Source organism: Tenrec ecaudatus, chromosome 2 (genome assembly GCF_050624435.1).
Source record: "Tenrec ecaudatus isolate mTenEca1 chromosome 2, mTenEca1.hap1, whole genome shotgun sequence".
Taxonomy (NCBI): domain Eukaryota; kingdom Metazoa; phylum Chordata; class Mammalia; order Afrosoricida; family Tenrecidae; genus Tenrec; species Tenrec ecaudatus.
Window position 1 is genome coordinate 232,211,115 of NC_134531.1, and position 20,226 is coordinate 232,231,340.

A 20,226-nucleotide genomic window follows, 5' to 3' on the forward strand; every position below is an offset into this window, starting at 1 on the left:
GGTTTGTGTGTGTGTGTGTGTGTGTGTGTGTGTTTGCTCCAACAGCAGGAAAGCCTCTCATGAATAATTTTCATGGAACAGCCAAGCCCTGAACCTACCCAGGTGAATGATTTCACTTCTGAAAGCTTTCTGGCTTCCTATTTGCTAAATTCTTCAGAAGCGTACTGCTTGCAAATATTTCAATTGATTCACTTCAGTGCAGAGCCTTTGACAAGAACTCTTCATGAGAATTCTGCCTGGTAGCTGTTTTTTCTCCACTGCCTCCCTCCTAAATTTATGGAACAAGAAAAATTAATACAAATTTTGAGGCTCTGAATAATATTTTAGCTGGAGGATAGTCTTGACGTTTCTAAACCTCTGCACCAAAAGCCCTGACTTTAAAAATAAACTACTACAGATGATCTGATCCTTTTAATTTTTTCAGATCCAAATCATCGGGATAACACTCCGAAGAATGGGAATTCCAGAGCACTAAGTCACGCTCATGCAAAACCTGTACACAGGCCAAGAGGAAGTTGTTCGAACAGAACCAAGAGAAGCTGCGGGTTAGAATCAGGAAAGGTGAGTGTTTCTTTTCACCACACTTAGTCTATATGCTCAGCAAGTAATCCAAGAAGCTGCACTATGAAGAAGCTGTCATCAGCATTGAAGGGAGAATCATTAACAACCAGCCATATGAAGATAACACAACCTACCTGGCTGACAGCAATAAGGGCCAGAAGCACTCAGACCGATAAGCAATGCCATGATAAACTGAGAACATATTGAAGTTATCAAGGATTTTATTTTACTTGCATCCACAGTCAACGCCCATAAAAGCAGCAGTCAAAAAAACCAAATGGTGCAGTGCATTGGTCCAATCTGCTGCAAAAGACTTTTTAAAAGTTTTTTTCCCCTTGTCTTCCAAATATAAAATCAGACAGACAAGTTTTGTCAGTCTTATATTATTCTGGGAATTTCTGTAGCACTGGAATGGAACCCATCAGCAGTAAATCTGATAACAGGTCATGAACAGTGCATTGTTTAAAGTTTTAAAAGACAATATGTCACACTTTGAAAAATTGGGTGTGCCTGACCATGGTATTGTCAGTTTCTTCAAATACATGCTAAAGCTAAATAATGAATAAGGAAGAATGAAGAATTGGTGTCTTTGAATTATGGTGCTGATGAAGAACATTCAAAGTGCTATGGATGTACAGAAAAATGAACAGGTCTATGTTGGAGGAATTACAACCAGATGTTTCTTAGAAGCAACCAGCAAGGCTTTGTGTCACATAATTTGGACATGTTATTGAGAAAGACCAGGGCAATATACTCAGCAAAATGAGGAAGACAGTCAGGGGATGGATGGGCACCATGGCTGCAGCAATGGGCTCAAACACAGTAACAATTGAGAGGATGGCCCACTACTGGGCAGTATTTTATTTTACTGAACACAGAGGGGCTCTATGAGCTAAAACAGACCCAATGGCACCTACTGCCGCAACATTTCTCTTTAGGAAACAATACATGAGCACAGAATACTTGCTATCAAGTTATTCCCAGTTTGATTCTAAAAGGCATCTAAAATCAAATATATGGCAGAGACTTAAGTTTTAAAATGGGTTTGTTTGTACAACGAGGAACCACCTTACATCAACAATGGCATTCAAGTTTGAAAAACAAAAACAGAAAATAACACATGCTGAAGAGGGTATCGAGATACTGGAACCCTCTCACACTGCTGGTGGGATTGTAAATATGCACAACTATTGTGGAAAGCAATATGGTGTTGCTTTAAACTGCCGGGAACAGAAATTCAACGAGATACAGCAATTCTGCTGCTGTGTATATACCCTACAGAAGCAAGTCATCTGACACACAGACATATGCACATCCATGTTCACTGCAGTACTGTCCACAAAAGCAAGATGGAACCAACCTAAATGCTCATCAGTAGAAACACGTGTAAAGAAATTCTGGTGCCTACACAACAAAATACTATGCAGCCCTAAAAAATCAATGGTGAAACCAGGAAGCACCTCATGGCATGCATGGACCTGGAGAACATTATGCTGAGAGAAGCTAACCAGTCACAAAGCGGCAATATTCTAAGAGGCCACTGATATATTGGAGAAAAATAAATACTCATACCCAAGGACATAGATTTTGGAGATTGCCAATGGGGAAAACCAGGGAGGATCACACAATGGGCCAGACCGTGTTGACAGTGTTAACTCAGGCAGATTAGAAAATAATAGTGCGTAAGAGGGAGAAGAGAAATCAAGGAGCAGGAAAACTATTGGAGAGTTGGATTAGCAGCTTTACCTGTTGAATAAAAGGTTGAGTATCTCAAATGTAATCCACCTGATTTCCAATAAGAAATCGTCTAAAAAACAAAAGAGAGAACCAAAGACAGGATAGGAAACACTTGAATAGGTAGGATGGGTGTTTTTACATGAAAAATATTTCATTGAAGGAAATGAAACAGAGTTATCAACCGTTATATGTAAAACCAAAGACCCATTCTTTAAACCTTCACCCAATTCACAATAAAACGTTAAAAATATTGATTCATAATAAAATAAATTAAAAAGTGGGTTTGTATGTCTATATCTTTTGTCATTTAATTTTCCTAGTAGTGTTTTTATTAACCCTATTTGGACATAATTTATAAAATCCCATTGTAAGTGTACATTGAGATGTGTTTGGAAAATCTATCCACTCATGTAATCATCAACAAAACATAACATAGGACATGTCAATTATTAATTCCTTTTGTTCATTCCAGAAAATAACCCTCCAGTCCTAGTCCTTTGTGACCACTAACCCACATTTGGTTCTTAAAGATTAAATGTACTTTCTATACTTGTATCAAGGAGCTCTGGCATGCAATGGTAAGCAAAAGGTCAGGGGTTCAAACCCACCGAAGAAAGATCAAGTGATATGCTTCCATAAAGATTATAGCCTTGGAAACTCTATGGTGCAGTTTTACTCCATCCTTCCTAAGAGTTGGCATCAACTTAACAGCACATGACCACAGCAGAGTTTCCTATAAACAGAGTTACCCTTAATGTTTTGGTTTAGGGATCTGGCTTCTTTTGTTCAGAACATAATTAGAAAAGTCTCCTATGTTGTGTGTCTGTTTTTGCTCCTTTTTATTGTTGACTGGTATTTCCATGTGCATTTACTTAGTCATCTGACTTATGGACATTTGGGTTGTTTACAGGTGTGGTAGTTACATAATCTCATGGCAATTTGTGTATTTTTAAGTGAAGGGGTGGAGTTTAACCTGTCGATCAGGTCACAAGGTAACACCCACCAGGCGGTTTCTGGGAACTCCTTTTTCTTCTGGGACAAGGATCACACTCTCTCTCTGCTTCACATTCCTGTTAACAAGCCACATGGAGTTATGCTGATGCAGCCGGAGCCCTGGAGCTGGAGGAGCCAAATGGAGACCCTGCCAGCACTGAGATGCTTTTACTGACACTGGATCCTCTTTCCACCCACCGGCCTCATTCAGCATCATTGCATGTGTTGGTGAGTATGACGAGGAACTTATAGACTATTATCAGACCTGATAGGCTAATATTGGACTTATGGACTTGATCTGACCTGGGCTGGGAGGTTTTCTTAATAAACTACTTTTTGATATAAAGTTCACTCTGGCACACAAATGAGTGTCCCTGGATTTGTTTCTCTTGTCAACCTGGACTAACCCAACAGGTTTGGGACAATATAAAGTTGGTATAATTGTGCAAATTATCAAATGAACATGTTTTATTTCTTTTAAACACTTATGATTCGAATTGGTGTGTTGTAAAGGAAGTATACATCTGTTAGCAACAACTGGCAAAATTTTGTGAAGCTTTTGTGTCATTTTATGTTTCCACCAGCAGTATGTGTCTCATTGCCTCCACATCATCAGCATTGTCTTTTAACTTTGTTTTAATGGGCACTGGGAAAACTTTGTTCTGTTATACATATGATCAACATGAATTAGAGCCACAAATGACAACAATGGGTTTTTAGTAGCCTTGAATTGTAATTTTTATGTAATTATAATTTTGATGTTTCTCTGATAACTATTTTGAGTAACTTTTCATTATTGGCCATTTATATACCATTTTTTGTGAAGTGTCTCTTAAAAATCTTTTGATCATATATAGTTGAATTAGCTTATTAAGATTTCTTTGTATTTTTTCCAAACAATTCCTGTTAGATATATGTATTTAGAATATTTCTCCATCTGTGATTTGACTTCACTATCTTAAAAACCTACAACAAAGCAGGTTGATACACAGATGGAGTCCAATTTACTTTTTCCCCTTTGGTTTTGCTGTTTGCCTAGTCTGAGATCTTTACATGTGTCAGTCATGGAAATCTTGTTTGGAAGGTAGAAACTGTAACGCACCCATCAGTCATCGAGGAAGCGCGTGGCTGCTAACAGATGGGAGATTTGAATCCAGCAACCACTCCAAGGCAGAAAGATGTGGCTATCTGTTTCTCAGGGTTATTGTTTGGTGCTACTTAGTTCTGACTTTTAATCAAACACTTCCCAGGTGTGCTTCATCCTCACCAATGTTGGCTGAGCCCATTGCTGCAAGCCACTGGGTCAATCTATCTTGCCGAGGTCTTCCTCTTTTTCACTGACACTCTACCAAACATAAAGTCCTTCTCCAGGACTGGTCCCTTCGGATAACACGCCTCTCACTCTCCGTGCTGCTGAGCAGCATTCTAGCTCTACATCCTCCAGATGTGCTTTCAGCTGGCAGTCCATGTTCAGAACTCTCTGCTAACATCCATTAGTTCTTTAGTCTTCCTTAGCTATTGGTGGAGCTTTTGCAAGCATGAGGCAAATGAAAATACCATGGCCTGGCAAGGTGTGTCTTAGTCTTCAAAGTGACATATTTGAACACTTTAAAGATATATTTTTTGCAGATTTCCTGTAATCTTAATGCTCAAACAAGATTATTTGTTGACTGCTGATCCCATGAATGTTGATTATGGCTCCAAGAAAAATGAAATGCTTCTCACCTTCAGTATTTTCTCTACTTATCATGATGTTGACAAGTTCAGTTGCGGGTTTGTATTGTGGCATAATCCATTCTGTAAAGACTGACAAGATTATAAACCTTAGGAGACAATTCTTCATCACTGATTTGAGGGCAATGGGTTTTGAGTCGGAATCAACTTGATAGCACCTACAACGATCCATTTCAAATTTTACATGTGACGGAAGGATTGAGGTTCATATACAAGTGTTTACACTTTTGTTAGATTGTTTTACCCTTTCATCTTGTTGGAAAACCACTGGCCATACATAGGTAGGTCTATTAAGTTTGGTGTGTTCTTATCCCAATACTACCTTTGGGGACTGGCAGCTCTAGGTCAGGTGCAGGATCTTCGGTGCGTGCACTAGAAAGGGCAAGGACAAGTTATCCTCGCCTTCTCCCAACTCTCACAGAAGAAAAACCAAAGCATGCTTCAAAAACTCTGTGGACAAATGGAGTTAAAAAGATCATAGATTTCCCCACACCTTTTGAAGCTCCCCCTTAGGTTACATATTTATCATAGGTGATCTTTTTATCAGGTTAAGGAAGTTTACTTCTGATACTATTATAAATGTTGGTTTTTCTCACATATCAAATCAAGAATTACAGGGATCATTTAAATTCTTATAGTAAGAATTTTTCTTACAAATTAGAAAATTAAAAAGTAGTCCACTTCAGATAGTTTGAAAAGCAATGTTTTAGTTATTAGTAAAAAGCTTCTTTAACATGTTGACTTGAACACATACACAGTGTCTTGGGAGAAGACCTCGCCTGTTTGTTAATAAAGTGAGATGTAGCTAGTATTATGTTTTCCAAGAAATTATTTTTACAGATAGCCTTCGTAGCAGTAGAACACTCCACCAACTGGAAGGTCTCAGCCGTTCATACCCAACTCAGCCCTCCAAAATTATGGCTGAAAAATTTTCAGCTTTGGAAACTGCGTATTGGGCACTTACCCTTTTGTGATGGGTCCCCTGCTCAGTAGGATCACGCTCAAGGCAACTGGGGTGGTTTGCTGATTTCACACAAGATACAATGTTTACTTATAAACAGTTCACACAATGCATTCTTTACTTACCTTGATGGATGAAGTGGTTTTTTTCTGTCCCCCTAATTCTATACTCTGGACCAGGGGTCCTCAAACTTTTAAAACAGGGGCCAGGTCACTGTCACTCAGAACATTTGGAGGGCTGGATTATAGTTTTTTAAAAAACTATGAACAAATTCCTATGCACATATCTTATTCTGAAGTAAAAAACAGAACTGGGTAAAAACACCAGTTAAATGTCCTCGGCGGGCCGGCATGTGGCCCCTGGGGGCCGTAGTTTGAGGACCCCTGCTAGTCTGGACTGTGATATTCACCCAAAGTGGACCAGTAATTTAAAGAAAAGGCTGAAAGGCTTTACTAAATCTTAGTTTTACAGTAACTAGCTTTTAAAAAACTTTGTTGTGAATTGTTAGATATCAATATCATTTTCTCTTCAATATTTACTATCTTTTTTTAAAAAACAATTTATTAGGGGCTCATACAGCTCTTATCACAGTCCATACATATATCAATTGTATAAAGCACATCTGTACATTCTTTGCCCTAATCATTTTTTTTCTCTTTTCTTTTTTTTTACATTAGGGACTCATACAACTCTTATCACAATCCATACATATACATACATCAATTGTATAAAGCACATCCATACATTCCCTGCCCCAATCATTCTCAAAGCATTTGCTCTCCACTTAAGCCCTTTGCATTAGGTCCTTTTTTTTCCCCTCCCTCCACTCACCCCCCTCCCTCATGTGCCCTTGGTAATTTATACATCGTTATTTTGTCATATCTTGCCCTATCCGGAGTCTCCCTTCCTTTCTCTGCTGTCCCTCTCCCAGGGAAGAGGTCACATGTGGATCCTTGTAATCAGTTCCCCCTTTCCAACCCACTCAACCTACACTCTCCCAGCATCGCCCCTCACACCCTTGGTCCTGAAGGTATCATCCACCCTGGATTCCCTGTGCCTCCAGCCCTCATATGTACCAGTGTACAGCCTCTGCCCTATCCAGCCCTGCAAGGTAGAATTCCGATCATGGTAGTTGGGGGGAGGAAGCATCCAGGATCTGGGGGAAAGCTGTGTACTTCATTGGTACTATCTCGCACCCTAATTAACCCATCTCCTCTCCTAAATCCCTCTGAGGGGATCTCCATTGGCCGACACTTGGGCCTTGGGTCTCCACTCTGCACTTCCCCCTTCATTTAATATGGTACATATATATATACACACATATTTTTACATATACACATATACACACACACACATATAATACATACACACACACACACACATATATATACATACACACACATACCTTTTTTTTTTGCATGATGCCTTATACCTGGTCCCTTGGCACCTCATGATCACACTGGCCGGTGTGCTTCTTCCATGTGGGCTTTATTGCTTCTGAGCTAGATGACGGCTTGTTCACCTTCAAGCCTTTAAGACCCCAGACACTATCTCTTTTGATAGCCGGGCACCATCAGCTTTCTTCGCCACATTTGCTTATGCACCCATTTGTCTTCAGCGATCCTATCATGGAGGTGTGCAGTCAATGATATGATTTTTTGTTCTTTGATGCCTGGTAACTGATCCCTTCGGGACCACTCAGTCACACAGGCTGGTGTGATCTTCCATGTGGACTTTGTTGCTTCTGAGCTAGATGGCCGCTTGTTTATTTTCAAGCCATTAAGACCCCAGACACTATCTCTTTTGATAGCCGGGCACCATCAGCTTTCTTCACCACATTTACTTGTTCACCCCCTTTGGCTCCAGCAGTTGTGTCGGGAGAGTGAGCATCATAGAGTTCCAATTTAATAAAAGAAAGTATTCATGCATTGAGGGAGTGTTTGAGTAGAGGCCCAAGGTCCTTCCGCCACCTTAATACTTAACCTATAAATACAGACACATGGATCTATTTCCCCAACCTCCTATATATATTTGCATGTACATGTCTTTGTCTAGACCTCCATAAATGCCCCTTGACTCCTAGCTCTTTCCTCCCTCTCCCTTGACTTTCCTCCTGCCCTACTACCATGCTTCGTCGCCACCTGGGCTAGAGTATACCTCTTCTCTAAGCAACCTTACCCTTGATCATTCCCCACCAGGCCTGCCACTCCCCCCTCTCTACCATTTTGGGTCCCATGTTTTTCCCTTGTCCCTGTGTTTGTTAACACCACTTCCTTACCCCCACTACCCCAAGTCCCCCCGGAACTGTCAGTCCCGTTGTTTTTCCTCCAGATAGTTCATCCAGCCTGTCCTATTCAGACAGACTTGTGGAGACACTAAGATGCACGAAAACAAGACAGAGGAAAACAAAGCAACAGTATACAACCAGACAACAAAACAACAAAAACAATATCATTTTCTCTTCAATATTTACTATCTTAACCATATCACTTACCACTATTCAAAAATAAAATCTGGCTTTGTGGATTTTATTTCTCTTAAAAAGACTAAACTTTACCACCTGACTGTACTTCAGTGAAACCTGTAAGTGCCACTGGTTCTGACTCACACTCATCTCTATTTACAACAAACACTATCCAGTTCTGAATCATCCTCACAATCGTCACGTTTGATTCCGTTACTGTGGCCAGTGTCAACTCATCTCATTAGGCTCATTTATTTGCTGACCCCATAGTTTGCCAGCATAATGTCCTTTTCCAGACAAGTCCCTCCTGATAACATGCCCAAAGTACATGATGACTCACTATCAGATCTGGATTCTAAAATTTTTCACTCAAACTGGTTAGCGTGTAGGAAACAAAAACAAACAAAAAGATTCACATGTCACAGAAACAATGTATAATAGCTTTATTTTTCTCATTTTACTATTTTGACATTTTATGCACAAATATTTTTATCTGAGTAAAAATAGAAAATAACTGTTTTATGTAAAATTACAAAAAAATTTTTTAACCACAAAGAAATACATAATTATTATTGTGACAGCATAAGTGTCTTTATTTAAAGAGTAAAAATGTATGCAAAAGTTCTTTTCCCTTTTACAAAAAACTGAGAATATTTTCCTCCTGGCAGCAAGTGAAATATCATTGAAATATCAGTTATTTTTTATACCTTCTAGATATGAAGACATTAATTTACTCATAGGTTTGGCTTTGCAATTATGAATTTTAAAACATTTTGTGCTACTTCAAATATATACGAGCTATATTTTAAAGGCAGTAACATAAAGTAATGAATATGAATATCAGCAAGACTACCCCAAAGAGTTTGGAGGCATATAACCCTTTAAAGAAATATGTTGCTTCAGTTTTCCTCTTAAAGGATAAAAACAACCATCTTTAACTGACAGTGTGATACATAAATGAATGTGGCCAGTTGATTCTTGAAAAGATAACTAACTACCCACAGCGGTTCTGCCAAGTTTGCTTGATTTTATGAGTCGAACACAGCTTCAAGCTTTCGGCTAGAGATATATAAAAGTTGGCTCAATGAAAACTTCACACAGAAAGCAAGTTTTAAAATATAAGTAAACATTTCATTATTCTTGTACACATAAAGTACAAAAAGGTGAGACTGATAATTTGATCTTTCTTCTTTTGTATATATTTGTAAATTCTCCTGTTGTGAACAATGTTCATAAAAACGTAACAAAAATGATCAACAAGAATTATACTTTGTTCTTTATCACATGAAAATCGTTTAACTTTCTGACAGTTATAACCTGAACAAGAGCAAAGGAAATAGCTGATATATGTTGGAACTAGAATGCAACACAAATTTCTTAACTCAACTGGGAACTCAATCTCCCAAGTCATGGTATATAAAATGATAGTGAGAGAAACAATGAAGAAAGAAGACAGCAATTATCATGTACGAAACTGTCTCTTTTCAAATTACAAGCAAGAACTAAAATCTGCCCATGGGGGAAGAGGGTTTATGATGAGTGCTAGTGCTCTTAAGAAAGGTTTACGAGGAATGCCCGAAGGAGAAAACAAATAGCTCAGTTAGAGGTCTCGAAAGCAATATGGGAATTCCTTGTATTTAAAAAGGAAAAAATTAATTGAGGTGTAATCCTGGCTAAAACAATATAATGTCTACCTCAAAGCATTCTAAAATCTAAGGAAAGGTCAATCTTCTTACCCTCTTGATAATATATCAGAACAGCACTTTTTTTTTAACCATCAGCGACTTACTTGTCAACTACTTAAGCCACAAGAAGACAATGTAAAATCTTTTTACTCAGATGTTACTTGAAGCTTTAGCTTCTATATATTATTTCATACTGCTATCCTGCTCAGGTATTCTTTCAATATTGTAACAAAGTTTTAAGATTACCAGTCTATTTTATTTTTAACGAGACAAAAACAGAAATGACAACGTTTACTTTTTTAAGGTTAAATCTACTACAGAGTCTTAAAGACCTCTATGCAATAATATAAACTACTATATGTTATAGGCCTCTAGCAGAGTGTTTGAAATTATGATCAAAGATTACCAGAGAGATCACAGATTCCTTGACTCTTTGTTCCCAAGATATGTGCCTTGTGGTTCCTTCCCAGCTGCTCATCAGTACTGGTAACAGACACTGCTTACCAGGCACCGCACCCATACTAGCTTGGTTCTTTTGCTTTTCAGTCAAAAGTATTAACTGGCCTTTTATAGTTGCTTTAGGAAGGATTTATGGGAAATAATATGTGGAAAGTAAATAAAGCAACATTTAAGAATGAATCTTTTGCTGTCAAAGGACTGAAAAGCTATGTACTTGTCTCTCATATCATGATTCATGCACACCTTAAATAACAAAAAGGAAAGGAAGATAGACACCTATCTAGTCACTTTTGATTAGTGTTAGCGAATGTTAAGTAAAGATATCTATACACACGTGAACTAAATTTTAATGAATTACTTAATATTTTTCCTTTTGAATGCCTAACGCCTTCTGTATATATGGGCAATGATAAATGTATAGATATTTGTATACACACATATAATACTCAAAAGGAAGATAATTAAATAAAGGGCAAATTCCAAAGCAGAAAAAGAATGCCTCATGTACTGAAGGCAATTTTTCCTTAAGACGATTTCAAAGTAACTTACTACTAATAGTTTGAAAGGCAAAGTACTGGTGACTGATTTAAAGTCTTCATTCCATCAGAAATACAATGAATACATAGACTACCTTGCATAATAAATCAGCACTTCAAGGTAATAAAAGGAAACAAAGAAAGAAAGCCATACCAAACCAAACTTTTCTTTTCCGGCTGAGGTATACTTTTTCAGTTTTTTAAATCTCTGACAGGGAAAACAGAGATCACTTCAGACTTTTTTTTTTTTTTTTGTAAAGCTGGTTTATTAGAATTAAATGCCTCTCAAAATAATTTAACTTCTTGGCCGCACATTATGTATAATCTATACAGCAAATCCGTAGAGTTGGCTTGAGTTAAGCCATATTTAAATCTGGATCTCTTTCTTTAGCACTGCTCTCTGACAGCGGATTTTTATTGTCTTTGCTTGCAAATATATAAATTACTTTAATAACTTGATACTCTTAGTTTAGTGATCTATTAATATCATTATAATTTTATTTGATATGAGTATTTCAGCTCTGCTTGATTAGCTGGAACAGGCACACATGCTTTAGTTAAGAGAAATTCCATGTTCTGGTTCCACGTAAAGGTGCGTCCAGAGCAGCAGAGAGGGGAAACAGCTATGTTTTAAAGAATAGTATGCCAGACTGTTTCCTGGAGATACTTAGGCTACTTTCATCTTCAAATGCTACTGGTTATTTTGGTAAGGTTAGATATTAATACTGACCAGTTTAGCTTTCCTGACTTAACAAACTATCCCACAATGAATATGTTGCCTTCATGTTGGAAACATTGTGGAGATTCTTTAACATACATATATTCTAAAATATATGCTCAAAGTAAAAAGATCCAAATTCACAAGAGTATGAAATATTTATAAAAAAACATGCATCAGATTTTACAGTCTAGAAATAAGATTCAAATTCAGTAATAAAGGTTAAGAGCAATATTTGCTCTAATTATTTAAGAAAAACTGCAGACTCCAGAAGGATCTGAGACTCAATTATCCTTTTCTGTCTGCAGCGATGCTGTAGCCAGGGTCACTGCTGTGACTGGCTGGGCGATTCCGTGAAGATGCATTTTGGCAAGTTTCTTCTGTTCACATTCAGTGACCAAACGGTTCAACTCTGCTGCACTGTATCCAATAAGAGTCTTTAAGTCACAAACAAATTTGTATACAAATCTCTTGCCTTGAACTTTACAAATCATGTCCCCATCATAATAATACCTTTAAAAAGAGAAAAACACATCTTACAAATAGAGAACTCATACATCTTAAAATATTTCATAGACTTTTCCATAAGTATTACTTCCCTTATGAACTATTACAATAGCAATTAATGTTGATGTTATATAAAAATTACTTAACATTAACTATGTGTAATGTCCAAACATTACTGAAAACTGAGTACAGAACTCTACAGTACTGTATGATACAAATGAACTTCCACAGCGTATTTTATCATTATGCTAAAATACTGATTTTAAAATAAAATTATTAAGCATGACAAAGCCAAAACAAAATTTTTTTAAAACCTGGTTCAGATCTGCAAAAGAGAGGGTCAGGAGTCATGCTAATGAGCAAAATTCAAAACTTAGCAGTAGTAGCTTCACAGTGTTGTGACCACAGGTTAAGGCAGATGTTCTGTATGGTTTCATTCCTCAACTATGAAGTGAGAAAATAGTACTTACACTCACAGAATGGAGGCCTAAATAGAACCGTCCTATTTAATGCCTGCACATAGCTCTCTACAGAGCACAAGCTATATTAATTTATGAATCTATGAAGAAAAAGTTCACATATATACAGTCAATGGACTTATTGGTATTGCCTACTTCTTTACTGTCTTGTACAAACTTCTATATGATGCGGTCATATTTATTATCAATATGTAAAAACTTTCGGGGTGTTCTTCGGACCCAATAGGAAGTCACAAAATTTTAAGTGAAAGGGTTAAAAGAGGACAAGAATAAAGAAAAACAGGAAACCAGTTATTATAAGGAAAAAACTTCTACAATTTAAATAGGCGTATTTGAGGAAATCTGCTGCCACTTACTATGAAGCAAGGAGGAAGAAATCTAAGTCTTCTGTAGACTTGGGTGGGGAGAGGGCAGAGAACCAATTGTACTACCCAATGGCACCTACTTGAAAAAGAGCTGTTCCCTAGCAACTGGTAAACGTGCTGTGGTGGCACGCACTGCCAAGGCACGCCTCATCAGGAGTCAACCATGAGGGAACCGTCCTAATTACAGGACAGCAAATACGATCAGTGGTTAGCTTTTCGTAGTAGATAGAAAACTGGATTTCAGCCCACATCAATTGCTTGTCTTCCCATTTAAAATGTAAGCATTCAAATCTCTTAGGAAATTTTCTATGAAATGTATAAGACTGTAACAGATATTTGGGGGAAATGACAATTTAAAAGTAGTTTTATATATCTAGGAGAAGAATAGAACTGATATATCGTTGTATTTCTTGATGTAATATTTTATGAAAAATACACATATTAATTTCATCTTCAATCTAGTAAGTGTAACAAACTGTACAAAACAGCACGTTGTTGTTTCCTTCTTCAAATGAATAAAAGTACAAAAGTATGTAATATATGTACTTTCATGAATACGGTTTCTTCCCGTTTTTCTATCCTTAAATTTGTATACATATTTAAAACCTTTTAAAATTGTGAAATCCTTTTAAAATTGTGAAATATAACATACAAAGGGAAAGGACACAAAACTGAAGAGCTGAGTGATTTACTACAAAGTGAGTCCCTGCACGAACCATCACTTGGGTCAAGAAACAGGACCCGATATTTACCCCTTGTACCAACTCCTGATCTTTTATCTCATCCTTCCCTATAAGAAAGCTGGAAGTTAGCTACACAGTAATTTCCTTGTTTCTTTTTGTATCTTTACCAACTAAACATGTATTGTGAAAGCTGCAATTTTGCTTTTTTTTTTTTGTTATATGAAAATCTTTTAGGTTTCATTGAATGGTTTGGGAGAATTTTATTACTTTTAACAATAGTGCTGCTTCCTAAGTATAAAACATTCAACACATCTTTAATAAATATACAATTTATTAGTCTATTACTCATAGCTATTTTGGTGGTTTCTAGTTATTACAATGCTGATGTAAGTAGATGTATGGAAATATGCATATCTCTCTATGATATAATCTTAGAAGACAACCTGGTTGTAGTATATGTATACTCCATGTCCTTGCCAACGCTTGGTACTGATAATCTTTTTAGCTTTACACATTTTGAGAAAGAGGGGCTGCTATGTCATTTTACTCAGTTTTAAATATAGTGCAATTGATGGATAATTTTTAAAACATGGCTATAGTTTTGTTTTATATGTCTCCTCACCAGCAAAGTCATGAAGAATGCCTTAAGTGTTTTCCTCTTTTACGTTTTACATCGAAGGCCACAAGCTCATAGAAATGAAGTTACTCTTTCTGCTTATAGTCAATTATTCCAGTATCACTACTTGAAAGACCATTACTTGTTTTCTCCTCATTGTCATGTCTTTAAACAAAGTGCTCAAATAATCTTGGTTCTATTTGGGCTATTTTGTTTTGGGGACTGTTTGCCCTTTGGGAAATGCCACCAAGTGTTGTTATAGTAAGATTCTGTAGAACACCATAAATAGTCAACCATTTAAGATCAAAAGGGGAGTATTTACCCAGAGCAATGTTCAGAGGGCTTAGAAGAGAAAGGAGTGTAGACAGGAATGACTGAGAGGAGGTGGGAGAAGTAAGTGATGGTACAAGGTACGATCACAATGAATGAGTGAAAACAAAATTCTGATGTTCTTTTATCTAATTCGAAATAAAAAGTTCAAAATAAAAAAGGAATTAACAAGACTAAAAGTTCTCTGAAAGGGTGAATAAAATTAACCCCAAAATATAAAGAAAAAAAATAGAAAACAAAAATACCCAAAAGATCCTATAAAGCAAATCCTCCTATTTTGCTAACTTTTGGACAGCCTCTAAGAACAACTTACTGTCAGCGAGTCCATTCCGACTCAGCAACCCTCGGAGACAAAGTAGAACTGCACTCCTTGGGCTTTTAAGCCGTGAAGTATCCTAACTCTTGTGAGACTTACATTCCCAAACTTTAGCATTATCTTCTCAGATTCTATGATAAACTTATGATTTTAAAGGTCACTGAATAGAACTTTGAATTAAGATGGGAAAAACAGACACCTTAATTATTAATATTAATAATTTATCTGTAATTTTTTGGAAATTTATATATTCACATACCAACTGTGAAAAAAGACAAGTTTTATTCTGCTTATATGGCAAGAACCCTTTAAAAACTGGCAAAGTTAAAAGTGATTAAGTGACAAATGCATTGAAAACTAAGTATCTTAAAGGGCTTAAGTGGAGAGCAAATGCCTTGAGAATGATTGGGGCAGGGAATGTATGGATGTGCTTTATACAATTGATGTATGTACATGTATGGATGGTGATAAGAGTTGTATGAGTCCCTAATAAAATGTAAAAAAAGCAAAGAGGAGAAAAAAAATGATTAGGGCAAAGACTGTACAGATGTGCTTTATACAATTGATGTATGTATATGTATGAACTGTGATAAGAGTTGTATGAGCCCCTAATAAATTGTTTAAAAAAAAAAAGAAAACTAAGTATCTTAATTGTGAATTCTGAGGATGAAAGAAAAGATAATCAAGGAAATGGATCATGGCATACAGCATTTAGTCATAACCCTATTCAAAATTATATCACGATATCAGAAAAATGAAAGTAAAATGTCTGTGTGTTGATGTGAGTAATGAACAAAATTCTATTCTCTTTTAGTAATGAAAGCCATAGGCAATACCCAAGTGTGAAACATGAAGTAGCAACATCAGTACCTTACTGCGCCCTGATTGACTCATCCCCCCTTCCCTGTGATGCTTCTGTGAGGGGAAGTCCCATGGTCGACAGACGGGCTTTGGGTCTCTGCTCTGCTTCCCCCACCCCCGACTCAGTCTCAACAATTAAAAAAAAAAGCCAAATTTTAGGTTGTTTGCACACACATGGTCACTAACTATACACTTGGAGGTCAACTGCTTGAAAGTTATCTGCCTGAAGGTTCCCAGCTTTCTGAGGCAATCAGACCCTATTGTCTGTCCCTCCCCTAAGTAGGGCCCACTCCCTTCTGTTAAGAATCACAGAATGTTCCCCTGGAGAAGAGCTCAAAGACAATTCAGAAGACCAAGATTAGGCTTCCATCTTGACTCTAAAGCCCGCCCATCTTGTTATATGTACCTTTCTGCCTCAGGTATGCCTCTAGTGAAACCCCTTCCTAATGCTTGCATACCTCTAGCTTGTCCCTCTCATGTTATGTGTATACCTTTATATAACCCCTTCCTGTTAGGTACGTGCTTACCGTGGCTTGCATGCCCAAGATTATAAAAACTGCTGAGATTAGATTACAGCTTCTCTGCTCAGACCTGCTTCTGAGGTCATGACTGAGAGGTAAGCCCCTGCATACTTTCTATTGCCTGAAGTCTCTTTAATTTACCCCTGAATGACACAAGCTTCTGTTAGATCCATTCAGTTGTGACGAGGCTAGTCCCTGACACAGAGTGACCCCACTAAGAGTAGAACGGCCCCTGTGGGGTTCCCAAGATTGTCAATCTTTACAGGAGAAGAGAGCCTCATCTTTCTCCCACACAGCAGCTGGAAGGTTTCAAATTGCTGGCCTTGTAAGTAGGTGCCCAACATAACTGGTATGAAAACTCAAACAATTTTTAATACCTCAAAAAAATGCAAAAGTCAAAAAGAAACAAGTTAAATTTTAAGCTCAGTTTCTTACATTAAGAACTCCTACACCCGCAATTGGAAGCCGATCTCTAGAAAGCCTTGTCATTAAAAAAAGGAATGAATTGCTTACCTTAATGCACGACTGAGTTTTTCATAGTTCATTGTAGGTTTATTTTTCCGCTGTCCCCATTTTTGTGCAACCAGTTCAGGTTGATTTAACTTAAACTCGCCTTCATCACCAACCCATGAAATGCAGTCCCGAGCATCCTTGTCAGTAAGGAGTTCTAGCAGAAACTGCCACAGCTGGATTTGACCATTATTTCCTAAAATGACACGAGGGACAACACAGTGCAAAAGGAAACACTAGTTGCTCTTTATCTGGTTCAGATTTCAGAAATGTTAGTAATATAAATGCTTTTTACAAGTGTGTAAAGTAGTGTCAGAGAAATAATTCAACTTTATATTTTCTTACAGTGAAACACAACAACTATAACTAATTTGGAAATTTTTACTAATACCATTTGATAATTGGAAAATACCTGTTCGGTTTCCCGGTGAGCTTCTATCTTCTCCTGAGATCCTGGGGGCTCTGGGCACTTTAGCTGCCTTTGCACTGGTCAGAGCTTTCATGCTAGCTGGGGTTGCAGGTTGTACAGATGCTGGAATGATTTGCACAGCTTCAGAGAAAGACAAATGAAAACACTTTAATCCACAACATCTCAGGAAATTCATTACATGGTTAATGAATCTTGTTTTTAAAAAAAGTTTTTTAAATGATTGAGTGACGCATATATTAGACATAGTTATAAAAACATTTATAAAACATACATATAAAAATATTACTGTTCATGGTAGTATTATTCAAAATAACAAAAAGAAGGAAACAACAAAGATAGACAAACACAATTAACAACAAGCTGGAAACAAGATGTGCCCATCTTGCTGCAGACACACAAACCACAACTACATAAGCTAAAGAATAACAAAGAATTCATGAAACATCTCACAACATGTGTAAACCTGAAAGACATTAAATGGCGTGAAACTGGGAATTTCAATTACACCACAAAAAAAACAAATATTGAATGACATTATTATGATAAAAAGTTTAGCACAAAAATTACACATTCTTTGATGGTTACCAATGCTGGGAGGAAAAGAAAGCAAACGCCACATCTAAATAACAGGTATGTATTAACTGAGCAAAGAGAAAAAAGATAAACAATATGGGGAAAGTTAGCACAAGAGCCAAGCAAACGAAGACACTAGAAGGTACACAAAAGTAAAAGGCCACATCAGTGAACACTGCTATATATACAACCCTATAATAACAATAATTTATGAGAAGATACATCTCTCTCCCAAAAACAAAACAAAAAAACCACTCACTGCCACGGAGTCAATGCTGACTCCTAATGCCCCCCTGTGGAATCCCAAGACTATAACTGCTTATGGGAGTAGAAACCAGTCTTTCTCCTGCAAAGCTAATGGTGGTTTTGAACTGCTGATCATACAGATTGTAGTCCAATGCATAACCACATCACCACCAAGGCTCCTGAGAAGATATATAGGTAATAAATAAACTAAACAAGTAGGTGTGGGGAAGCATATGGGAGTACACCCATGACCATATAATAGTTTAGTACAGGATTGTATGTACATACATGCATGTACTGCAAATATATCCATGACTGTAGTGGAGCGTATGGGGAAAAGATATGCAAACTTCTTTGGCATAACACCAAACACATCTAGGGACGGAATCACTGGGTTTGAGGGCTTAGGACTATAGTTTCGGGCGGCATTTCAGTTTTGATCCACAGTGACCCTGTGTACAACAAGACTGTCCCTTCCTGTGCCATCCTCACTAATGTTCTGATGATTGATCTCACTGTTGCAACCACTGTTGTCAGTTCATCTGGTTGAGGGTCGTCTTCTCCACTGCTCCTTTACTATACTATACCAAGCATGATGCCTTTTCCAGGGAATTAACTCTCCTGATAGCATATCCCAAATAGTTGAGATGGAAGTCTCACCAGCTTCTCTTAGGAGAATTCTGGCTGTACTTCTTTTAAGAAATATCTCTTTGTTCTTTTGTCAGCCCAGGGGTATTTTTAATATTCTTCACCAGCACCATAATTTAAATGCATCAATTCTTCGATCTTCCATAGTCACTGTCCAACTTTTATTTGCATAAGAGGTGACTGAAAATACCACAGTTAGGTCAGGCACACAGTCCTCAAAGTAATCTGCTTCCAAAACTTGGAATTAGTCTTGTGCCACAGATTGATCCAACGCAGTGCAATCCCTGTTTGACTTCTTCACGGCTGTTCCATAAGCATGTGTATAAATCCAAGCAAGACATCCTTGACATTTCAATTTTCTCTCCTTGCATCACGATGTTACCTACAGATCTGGTTGTGAGGCTTTTGGTCTTCCTTTCTTTGAGTTGTCATCCACACTGAAGGCTGCAATCCTTGACCTCCATCAGCAAGTGCTTCAAGTCCTCACTTTCAGCAAGCCAAGTTTGTGTGAGTTCCACACTGAGGGTTAACAAGCCTTCCTCTAACCCTGATGCTGCATTATTCTTCATCGAGTCCAGTGTCTCTGATTATTTTATCAGTACGCAGACTGAGTAAGTATGGTGAGAGGTTACAACACTGAAATACACTTTTCAGGTCTTTAAACCATGCAGTATTCCCTTGTTCAACGCACAAAAATGCTTCTTGAACCACATACAGGGTCTGTAAGAGCACAGTAAAGTATTTTGGAATTCCTATTCTTCTCAAGGCTATCCATGATTTACAAAGTTGGATGCTTTGGTATGCTTTACAAAAAACCCCAATAAAAATAAAACAGCACAAGTAAACATCTTTCTTATATTTTCTTCTTTGAGACCAGATCCATCTGACATCAGCAATGTCAGCCCCCCTGCTACCCCTCCCCCAAATTACACTACTTCCTCTTCTGAATCTGGTCTGAATCTTTGGTAATTCCTTAAAAATGCACAGCAGCAACGGTTTTTGGGTGATTTTCAGCAAAATTTTACTTGCATATGGTATTATTATATAATTTGAGTAGCTGTCTTCCAAATTTCCTGGAATAGAAAAAAGTCAGTGCTTCCAGAGCTTCTTAAGCTTGTGGGAACACTTCAATTAGTATGCCATCAATTCCTAAAGTCTTGTTTGTCTTTAACACTTCTGTGAATCTTGAACTTTTTACAAACGCCTCTTGCCATTTCTTGAAATGGCTAAATGTCAAGTGGTTCTTTTTGGAACTGTGACTGTGTATTCTTTACATCCTCTGTTGATGCTTCC

At 37.4% G+C, this 20,226-nt stretch overlaps 1 protein-coding gene and 1 non-coding gene across 4 annotated transcripts in view; both read right to left on the reverse strand.

The window, feature by feature from the left end:
• Window positions 1–894: 894 nt before the first annotated feature.
• LOC142441607 (small nucleolar RNA SNORA54) lies at window positions 895–1,020 on the reverse strand. The gene has a single exon (XR_012782973.1). It is a non-coding gene; the product is annotated as a small nucleolar RNA SNORA54 (small nucleolar RNA).
• Window positions 1,021–8,908: 7,888 nt separating this feature from the next.
• The window catches only part of GABPA (GA binding protein transcription factor subunit alpha), a 45,444-nt gene continuing 34,126 nt past the window's right edge, over window positions 8,909–20,226 (reverse strand). For 2 of the 3 annotated variants that reach the window (XM_075542405.1, XM_075542404.1), the window contains exons 8-10: window positions 17,449–17,586; window positions 17,040–17,232; window positions 8,910–12,361 (exon numbers count right to left, since the gene is read on the reverse strand). In XM_075542405.1, coding sequence (XP_075398520.1) covers window positions 12,133–12,361; window positions 17,040–17,232; window positions 17,449–17,586 — 560 coding nt within the window. In that variant the 3' untranslated portion in view covers window positions 8,910–12,132. Of the gene's footprint in view, window positions 12,362–17,039; window positions 17,233–17,448; window positions 17,587–20,226 lie in introns of all 3 variants that reach the window. The other variant, XM_075542406.1, reaches the window with a different exon arrangement.